General features: G+C 53.6%; 1 protein-coding gene across 1 annotated transcript; it reads right to left on the bottom strand.

Annotated features, from left to right (window-relative positions):
* Positions 1–5,069: 5,069 nt before the first annotated feature.
* LOC115505176 (protein S100-A15A) lies at positions 5,070–7,375 on the bottom strand. Its single transcript, XM_030302621.1, has 2 exons — positions 7,226–7,375; positions 5,070–5,246 (listed from the first exon to the last, which is right to left on the bottom strand). The coding sequence occupies exons 1-2, from the start codon at positions 7,373–7,375 to the stop codon at positions 5,070–5,072; spliced, it is 327 nt and encodes a 108-aa protein (XP_030158481.1).
* Positions 7,376–10,453: the final 3,078 nt, after the last annotated feature.

Below are 10,453 nucleotides of genomic sequence, written 5' to 3'. Positions count from 1 at the left end.
AAAAAAAAATAAAAAAAAAATTTAAAAAAAAAAAAACTTAAAAATTTTTAAATGCTTCCGCCTAAAAAACTAATAAAATCTACCTTATAGTGTTGTGAGGACTAATAACAAATGAAAAATATTTATGATTTGCAGACTTTTTAAAGTTTATTTATTTATTTTGAGAGATAGAGAGAAAGAAAGCAGGAGCAGGGGAGGGGCAGAGAGAAAGAGGGAGAGAGAGAATCCCATGCATGCTCTGTGCTGTTAGCACAGAGCCCAACGCCAGGCTCAAACTCCCAAACCGTGAGATCATGACCTGAGCAGAAATCAAGAGTCGAATGTTCATGGGCTGAGCCACCCAGGCGCCCCTGTGGACTTTGTTAATATGTATTATATTTTAATAAACAGTTTACACAAAGGATGTGTGACGTACTTAGCGCACTGCAGAGCTAGCACTGGGTGGGTACCCACTGTGACGACTGCTATCACGAGTGCCTGACTCCTCAGCTGGGCTGTGAGCCCTCAAGGACCCAGAATGGACCATCCATCTCTGCCTCCACAGGACCCAGCACAGGGACTGGAATACATACTAACAGCAAACAATCAATAATAAGAACAAATAATAGCAAAAAAAAACATTTATTGGGCTGTTACCACGTGCCAGGAACTGTTGTACATGCTTTACCTACATCAATCCATTTCTCACTATAAACTATGAAGTTTGTACTGTCATAATCCCCATTCTACAGATGAGGACCTGAGGCCCACTGAGAGATACAACATTCAGTGCATCGGATTACTTGGGTGACATGATGTGACATCATGCACTTCCTGCCTCTGCCTGGAATGCTCTTTGCCAGTCAAGTCCTTCTTTTTCTTCCTGATCCAGACAGGCACTGTGTACTCTGCATCTGTCTCTGACCCTCCTCCCCACACCCCTACCAACACTGAGTTAATTCTTCTCTCCTCCATGCTACCCAAATCTTCATACATCATGGCATTTTCCCCACTGTGTTATGACTCATCTGTTTCTTTTCTGTCTTTTCTTTGGGACCAGGATCCCCTTTGAGCAGAAATCACATACATCCCTGGGGCCTGGTACAAACTAGGTGCTCAACTAATACTTACTGAGGTGATAAGCGAATGCACAATTGAACTTTGATCTATCCCTTATATGATGCTGAAATTCCCTTTATCACATCCCACCAGCTTAAATCACTTTTGTAACATGGCAGAATATAAACACATCAACCAAATGCAATCTAACTTCCTTGGCAAGAGGTTAGTCAACCTTGTGACAGAAAAATAGAGCTGTTTCTGACACATATAATGACAACTTTTCAATCAATGATCAAGCACTTATCTATACCTGTTGTTCACCAAGCCTCTCCTATATGGCCTGGCATAATAGCACCTTACTTACCCCAAATAGCACAATATATTTTCAAAGTATTTTTATATCACTGCCTCATTTGATAACCCTGCAAAGTGGACATTACAGGTACAATTATCCCTATGTGACAGATGAGGAAACTGAGGCACAGGGAGTTACTCAAGTTTCTTCCTATGGACATGTGTTCTGCTTATGTGCCAAAAAGCACACATTAGAACAAAAAAAGTGGCTTTTCTGAGACTCTTCTTAGGATCCATTCACAAGCCTGGAATGGAGCTCACACTGACCTCTCCCAGTGGAGGTGAGGGTGAGGCTGATGATGTCATCCCAGGCCCCTGAGCCCTGAAGAGATGCCTCCCTTGAAGCCAGTCCCAGTGGAGACAGCTTTCTTCATCCAGGAATTAGGAAAACCAGGCCCCAGGTCCAGTGGGGGAGACCCAAGGCAGACGTGGGCCATGACCCCCTTCTGGCATCATGTGCTTGTCCGGGGAGCTTGCACCAGTCAGGCCATGAAACTGCCCTTGAGATGCCCCCCAGCCCCCGGACAGACAGCCTAAGGAGCTTCAGGGGAACAGGAGCCAGGCTGAGTGACCTGGCAGGAGGGGTGTCAAGAATTGGGTAAGCACATCAGGGGAAAAGGCAGGGCCTGTAATCAGACCGACGGATGTGGGGCAACCCAGGGGAGCGGAACCTGCTCCTACTTACAGGAAAGAACTAGGTCCTAGGTATGTGTCCCAAGAGTCCAACCAGGCCTGGGCCCAAGGCTGAGGAAATGAGGCCACACCAGCAGAGCCAGTGCAGAAACACCTCTCCACACCCCAGGAAAGGGCAGGAGGTGTAGGCTGAGCTGCCCCTTAGCACCCAAAGATCTGTGGAACTCAGCAGTCTCAGATGAGACAGGCAGGAAGAATCATCCCCTGGGCCTGGAGGAGGTTGGTAGCCTGGTCATCCATGCCTCTGGCCGTGACTAAGAGGCCCACAGGAGGCAGCACAGACGCAGGCATCAGAGTCCATCCACAGGCCCCGTTCCTGCATTCCTCCTCCAACACATGCATCCACTCACTGGCAGAGGACACAGAAGGTAAAACACTCCCAAGGTGCAGCAGGACACTCACCTGCACTGGGCAGTGCAGACCCCATGGAGTCCCCAGGAAGGTCCAGAGGGAGACAGCTGGGGCACAGTGTTGTCAGTGCCGGCAAGGCCCAGGGCACATTGGGGACAACACCCTGCTTCAGAGCTCGACTGGTCAAAAACGAAGGCCCCAGCTCAGCCCATAGGGCACTGCCCCCTTGTGGCACACAGACCCAGCTGCTGGAGAGAACCAAACCAAGTCCTGTAGATGCCGGCCCCCCTCCCCCCACCCCCGTCATCGTTTGTTGAAAACACATCTTTTTCATCACAACACACTCAGGACGTGGATTTCCAGACCACCCTCTGAGGAGAAGCCCACCAAGATGGGCCCCAGCAAGGCCTAAAGGCAGAGAAGACTCTGCATAAAGGAGATGCTCTTCATCAGATTCCTGGGCTCCCAGGGAGAGAGAGAAAAATAAACACAGAGACAAGGGGTGGGGGGCAGATCCCTGCTGGGAGGGGTGAGAGACCACAGAGGACTTGGATGGTGAGTCACAATAGCCCCAAGTAGAGTAACGCCCGCATCAGCCTTTATTAGTAAAACCAGACCCAACCCTTCTCTTCTCCAGGAAGTCTTTCCTGATTGATGGGAGCCCAGGTTCCACTTTTCACTCTTCACCATAACAGATTGGAGTGTTGCCCTTTGCCCTTGTCCCAGTCTCTGACTCAGTGTGTGCAAAACCCACCTCACAATCTTTCCCCACTGACTGGCCTTGACGTCAATTACCTGCGTCATCCTCCCTTCTCAGGCCCAAGCCACTCCCTTTTAAACACTCATTCCTGGGGGCTCTCCTCTAGGCCCTCGAGGTGGGTCCTTGTCCAGTGTGCGTCGGCCCCTGCTCCCTGTCCCATCATGTACGTGCAGAGAGTGAGTGGTCAAAACATCACCGGTGAGGTCTGGCTCCCTTGCCAGAGAGGCAGCTCCCCAAGAGAATGGATGCCCCCCGCAGACAGGGGCTCCTGGAGGCCAGGCTGAGCCTCCCCGCTCAGACAGGGGCTCCAGAGGACTAGTGCCCTGCCTGCTCCCTCAGACAGGGGCTCCAGGAGACTGGGGCCATGCCTCCCCCCCTCAGACAGGAGCTCCTGGAGGTCAGGGCCATGCCTCCCCACTCAGACAGGGGCTCCAGGGGACTGGGGCCATGCCTCCCCCCTCAGACAGGGGCTCCAGGAGGTCAGGCCGGACCTCCCCCTCAGACAAGGGGTCCTGGAGGCCGGGCCGTGTCTCCCCACTCAGACAGGGGCTCCTGGAGACCGGGCCATGCCTCCCCCCTCAGACAGGGGCTCCCGGAGGCTGGGCTGTGCCTTCCCCTTCAGACAGGGGCTCCTGAAGGTCAGGGCCATGCCTCCCCCCTCAGACAGGGGCTCCTGGAGGCCAGGCCATGTCTCCCCTCAGACAGACGCTCCTGGAGGCCAGGCTGTGCCTTCCTCCTCAGACAGGGGCTCCAGGAGACTGGGGCCATGCCTCCCCCCCTCAGACAGGAGCTCCTGGAGGTCAGGCCGGACCTCCCCCTCAAACAAGGGGTCCTGGAGGCCGGGCCGTGTCTCCCCCCCTCAGACAGGAGCTCCTGGAGGTCAGGGCCATGCCTCCCCACTCAGACAGGGGCTCCTGGAGACCGGGCCATGCCTCCCCCCTCAGACAGGGGCTCCCAGAGGCTGGGCTGTGCCTTCCCCTTCAGACAGGGGCTCCTGAAGGTCAGGGCCATGCCTCCCCCCTCAGACAGGGGCTCCTGGAGGCCAGGCCATGTCTCCCCTCAGACAGACGCTCCTGGAGGCCAGGCTGTGCCTTCCTCCTCAGACAGGGGCTCCTGGAGGTCAGGGCCATGTCTCCCCACGCAGACAGGGGCTCCAGGGGACTAGGGCCATGCCTCCCCCCTCAGACAGGGGCCCCAGGAGACGGGTCGCGCCTCCCCCATCAGACAGGGGCTCCTGGAGGCCGGGCTGTGCCTTCCCCCTCAGACAGGGGCTCCTGGATGTCGGGGCCATGTCTCCCCACTCAGACAGGGGCTCCAGGAGACTAGGGTCGTGCCTCCCCCTCAGACAAGGGCTCCTGGAGGCCAGGCCATGTCTCCCCACTCAGACAGGGGCTCCAGAGGACTAGCGCTGTGCCTTCTCCCTCAGACAGGGGCTCCAGGAGACTGGGGTCATGCCTCCCCCCTCAGACAGGGGCTCCAGGAGACTATGGTCGTGACTCCCCCTCAGACAAGGGCTCCTGGAGGCTGGGCCATGACTCCCCGCTCAGACAGGGGCTCCTGGAGGTCAGGCCATGCCTCCCCCCTCAGACAGGGGCTCCTGGAGGTTGGGCCGGGCCTCCCCCTCAGACAGGGGTTCCTGGAGACTGGGGCTGTACCTCTCACCCTAAATGGATGGTCCCCGATGTAGGACCCACAGCAGATGCCCAAATCCATGAACTAAAGAATTCCAAGACACATTTATGGGGTTGCTTTATTCTCTTCCCTCATAGCTGTTGGTTGCACACACATGTGGGCACATACAGACTCACTGGGCAGAGCTCTCCATCCGCTCCCGGACAGGCCCCTGCGGGTGGAGGCGGCCACACGTCTGCTAGTGGAGGCTGTGCTGGGTGCAGTAGTGGGCACACTGCTGCCGGTGGTAGTGCAGGTGGTAGTCCCTCACCAGACGGCCCAGGACGAAGAGGAACTCATCAAAGCAGATCTGGTTGTCCTTGTTCTTGTCTGCAGCCCGGAACAACTCCGAGATGTAGTAGGGCTCCTTCCGGCCCTGAGGAGGGGCAGAGGGTCACCCATCAACCCAGGCACATGGCCCACAGCAAAGGGGCCTCCACTGCTTTCGTGGCACCACTGCTTGCGTTGCCTCCACTGCTTGCGTGGCACCATGGCATGGCCCAGCCACAAGAGGCTTGCAGCAAACAGCCCATCACTCAGGCAGAGGCCAGGGCACCCTATGCTATGGAATCAGGCTAAGAGGCAGAGACATGGCGGGCACCTCAGCTAGCTGGCCCCAGGGCTGTGTGGGTTGACAGTGCAGCCTGGGCACCACTGGCTGGCTGACCGCCTGGCTGCTGGGCAGAGCTGAGCGGCCTGGCACCTCCTGACCTGTCTGCCCAGCTGCACTGGCAGCCTCCCTGCAGAGGCCACCAGTCCAGGAGCTTTGGTATGGAAGGCTGTGCCCCTGCTTCACACTGGGAGCTCCTCCGGGCAGAGCCCACCTGCCCCTCGTGTCTGCACCTCCAGCACTATCGCAGGGCCACCAGGGGGTGGGATCAGATGTGTGCATGCTGTGGCGTCTGCTCAGGACTTGTTTATGACACTTAGCCTGTGTCCCCTGCAGAAAGTGCAGAATAAGGGGAAAGAACATCATGGGCCCTGAGGTGTCCAGCATGTCCCAGAGCAGGTGGCCCTGAGGGATGAAGATCGGAGACAGAATAGGGGAAGAACAAACGCACGTGGGGTTGAAGGGGCAGCGAGAAGGAAGGCCAGGGTCAGTGTGCAGTGTGGTGAGAAGACAGGGATGAGAACAGAGTCCTGGGCAGGGCCCGTGGAGCATGTTCCAGCAGGGTTTGGCCGGTGGGTGTGGAGACTCAGAGTGGAGTCCTTGGAAAGCCTACAGGGAAGAAACCTGTTGCATCTGTCAGCAGCTGGGGGCCCGGAGGGTGGCCCTCATCTCCATGGGGAGCTCCATACCCTCTGTTTCCCCTGCCGCCCACCACCATCTAATTCACCTAATCTTATCTCCACAAAACTGGTTGATCCCAAAACTGAAGGCTTCCTGCTAGGGCAGGCTCTCCCTGGCTTCCTTCACCTCAGCCCCCCTTGGTCTAGTGTCTGTCCCTGGGGGCCCTTAACCTGGGGCGGGGCAGGGGCGGGGGTGCTGTGAGCATCGGGCCCAGCCCCATGGGCTACAGACAGTTGGCCCTGGAAAGACAGTCACCCTAGTCCCCTCTGTGACCCTCACAGCTACACTCCAGTAAACTGAGGGCAGGACTCTCCTCTGATGTTTCCCAAAGGTAGGTAAGGGGCAGTGAACAAAGGAGCGCCGCTTTTGGAATGTAGTGCCCTTCAGGGCATGGACCTGAAGTCCACTGGAGGTGACAGTCCAGAGACCCCTCCAGGCATGGCGCTGAGGGCAGAGGGCATTACCCCACAGACACTCCTGCCAGCCTTGCAGCCCCCAAGACACTTGGTAATCACAGATTCTGATAATGGAGAAGATGAGCAGGCCTGAGAGGGTTTCTGAGCCCCAGGCTGGTCCGAGAGCCTCTGTTAGCCCTTCAGACAGCATCTGAAAGGGGAGATTACATTCCCTACCCCCACCTGGCTTCTGCCCAAACTGTCCTCCCCCAAGCACAGGGACAGGGGAGGTTTGTGCCAGTACCCAGAAGGGGCTGGGGCTAAAAGGGCAGGTTCGGGGCAGGATCTCTGACTGAATGGGGCTTCAGGCAAAGGGAAGATCAGCACCTATTCTCTCAGGAAACAGGATGAGCAGAGGAATAAACAGGTTGGGTTGGGACTAAATCTCAGGGATTAGGGCTGAAGTGGGGCCAGGCAGGAAGTTTCAGGAGAGGGAGGGAGGGGAAATAAAGCTGGCAGATCCTGCCCTCCCAACTCCCTCCTCCTCCTCCTCCCCTAAGTAGGAATTCTCTTAGGAGATAACTCCATGTATCTACACCCTCACTACTCGCTTCCAACCCCACAACCAACCCTATACTTCATCCCCACCTGACCCCAGACCCCACACACCAGGCTCTCCATGAAGCGGGGTACATTGTCCATAAGCAGAGCCTTCAACTCCTCCAGGGACAGGGTCTCCACGTCTCCCTCCCGGGCTGCATACTGGTGGTAGCAGTGGATGATTTGGAAGAGGGATTCCTCCACTGGTGTGCCTGTCATGGTGGCTGGGCCGTGGCCAGGACAGGGAGAACTGGAGATGTAGTGCTGGAGGCCCTGGGGACAGTGGAGAAGCTGAGGAGAGAGCGGCCCCATGACAGACAGGCACTTCCTCCAAGAATCTTCTGCCCTCTCATTCTGTCCACCTCCTTTCACTCCAGCTGATCCCTTTTGCAAACGTGGCTCAGAGTTCCTGCCTCAAAGGAAGTTGTGCTGTGAGCACTCAGGACAGGTGTCTGTCCTTTCCTTGAGACAGTGGGCTTCCTGAAGACAGGAGCATGTTCTCTGCCCCTAGACCCTACTCTCAACTTAGGAGTCACCCAAAATCAAAAGTGAAAAGAATCTAGACTCTTTGGTGCAAGACAGTACTAGACTACTTCATAGCACAAATGAAATATTAAAATTATACCACCCAGAATGCCCAGCCCTGCTCAGGTATTATTGTTTTCCTTTCTCGGTTGAATGTAGAGACAACACAAGGATGCCCACCTTTGTTCTGACCACCGCCTTGCTGCATGACCCTCTAAAGGGGTCTACTTGTCATCCACATGGTCCCTTCTGCCCTGAGTTGGGTTGGCCAGCAATGGGGCAAGCAAGGGCACCCACAGCCACCCCTTGTCACCCCACAGCACCGATCCCGGTGCTTTACACACAGATGAGGTATCCACAATCTCCCCCTCCACACATCCTACAAAGATGAGATCCCTGTTTTCAGGAGGCAGGTTATCCCATCAGCTCAGTGGTCCCCTCCAGATTCTGTGCAGATAAGAATCAACAACTGCTGGTTCTGACTCTTATGAAGCCAGCCAAACACTAGATAGAGGCTTTTATACAGAGTAGCCATGTAATCCTAATGAAGCAGGCATCATTTCCCCCATTTTCCTGAGGAAGAAGTGAAATCCAGAGATGTTAAGTAAATTTCCCAAAATCACACAACTGATCCACCTGGAACAAGATTCAAACCAATTGGGGGACCACAATTACCCTGTTGGGATATCCATCAACTGTACACATTCTCCAAAACAGGTAAGCCACCCATTTCTGCTTTCTCGGACCTGCACAGACCCAGAACCATCCACCCCACCTCCACTACTCTCTTGGGAGAAGTGCTGACCTGTGCAGTTGGGACAGGGTTGCTCTGAATCCACAGTGCTGGCCTCTGGTTTATCCCAGAGATTCCCCAGCGCTCAGGCAGGATGCGTTTGTGTGAACAGGGGCCCAACCACCAAGTCCTATATTCTGCCCATCCTTGGTGCTTCTAATTATGGCAGCCAGTGTCATGACTCTTCACAGGTTCTTCAACAGCACGACTGAGCCTTAATTGCATTCCTGAGATGATATCACATGACACTTGCTTCCTACAATTAAGTCAACCAGTTTCAGGGACACACCTTCCTTCAGAGCCTGATCTGAAGCGTCTCAGAATCACAAGTCACAATGTCCATACCTCAGAGCCCATCCTCCTGGCTCCTGGGCTTGGGTGGGGTCAAACCACAACTTAAATACATCTTCCTCAGGTGTCCTCCCTCAATTACTGAGTCACCGGACTCCACAGTCATTAAGCATATTAATTCATCCAACAAATATTTCTTGAGTGGCCACAGTGTGCCTGGACCTGGTTAGGTAATGTGAATATGACATGGGGCCAAGCCACAGGGTGGGGGTGAGTGGAGGGGACAGAGTCTCACACTGGCATGATCCACTGTGAACAATACAGGCCTGGTGGCATGAATGGTGCCCCCAGGAAGAGACACTTTCTGCCTGGAGAAGAGTTGAGGAAGATTCAATACAGAGCTGATTTTGAATTGGGACTTGAAGAAAAGATTCAATTGCATGGAGAAGCAGTCTCTGGGACAGAGGAAACAGCAAAAACAACGGCTTAGGGGTGTGAAAGAGAGAGGCTGGAGGCTGCTCAGAGGCCGCTCAGAGTCCACAGGGCAGATAATGAGCACGGGGACAAAACAAGGCTGGAGAGGCAGGACAGAGGCAACACAAAGGGGCCTGTGTGCCAAACCAGGCCTGCACTGCATCCTGTGCACAGAAAGAAGCTGAGAGGATTTTCAGTGATTGGGTGATGGGTGGGAAGTGAGAAAGAAATGGTAGGAACAGTTTTATTGTAAGAAATAACCACAATGTGGAAGTAAACTTACCCTAAGGGGGCTCCATATAAGTGCCACCTGGGCCCTTGAGGGACAGGTGAATTCCCTTGGCCCAGGGCACACCTTCTTTCAGCCCATCTCAGCCCCGTTCTCTCCTGGGAGGGGCCACACCGGCTGTCGAATACACCTCCCAGAAAGGGGGGCCAAAGGACAGGCGATTGAACCAGAGATTAAGCCCCACATCACAGAAGGTTTGAGAGAGGATAGGGAAAGATGTAAGCCAAAATCTTTTTCAGATTGCAGGGTGAGACTTCATCTACACAACATAGTGATTTCTCCAGCAAACAGTGGTTCACCAAAACACTTTCATGTTTCCAAAGTAAAAACAGGGCTCAAATTTCTAAAATGTAAAATGATATGGAAATGTCAACCTAGAATCATAGAGCTTTTATTGAATACTTTTATTTTAGCCATCACTGGGGTGCCTGGGTGGCTTAGCCGGTTGAGCGTCCAACTTCAGCTCAGGTCATGATCTTGCAGTCTGTGAGTTCAAGCCCCGCGTTGGGCCCTGTTCTGACAGCTCAGAGCCTGGAGCCTGTTTCAGATTCCGTGTCTCCCTCTCTCTCTGCCCCTCTCCCACTCATGCTCTGTCTCTCTCACTCTCAAAAATGAATAAATGTTAAAAAAATATATTTTAGCCATCACTGTCCTGAGAATTTATCCCAAGAAAGTAATTAAACAGATATTAAAAAGCAATAGATAGTAAAAGGTTTACCACTGCATTATCTGCAACCAAGAAACAAAATAAAAATAAAAACCTTGAAACCACCTAACTAACAAATTTGGCATGCCAATATGTCCTTGGACATTCACTGGATAATGATTTGTCACTCAAAAGGAATTCCATTTTTATCATTTTTTTAATTTAATTTCTTTTTTAAATTTACATCCAAGTTAGTTAGCATATAGTGCAACAATGATT

The sequence above is a fragment of the Lynx canadensis genome, chromosome F1 (assembly GCF_007474595.2).
Source record: "Lynx canadensis isolate LIC74 chromosome F1, mLynCan4.pri.v2, whole genome shotgun sequence".
Lineage (NCBI taxonomy): Eukaryota > Metazoa > Chordata > Mammalia > Carnivora > Felidae > Lynx > Lynx canadensis.
The sequence above is the reverse complement of the archived record's forward strand: the minus strand, read 5'-3'. Positions and strand labels throughout refer to the sequence as shown.

Excerpts from the sequence above, each read along its gene's own strand:
- LOC115505176 (XM_030302621.1), bottom strand. The coding sequence starts at position 7,375 with ATGACAGGCACACCAGTGGAGGAATCCCTCTTCCAAATCATCCACTGC. Across the intron at positions 5,247-7,225 it reads CCCGCTTCATGGAGAGCCTG|GGCCGGAAGGAGCCCTACTA; the intron begins GTGTGTGGGGTC and ends GCCCCTCCTCAG.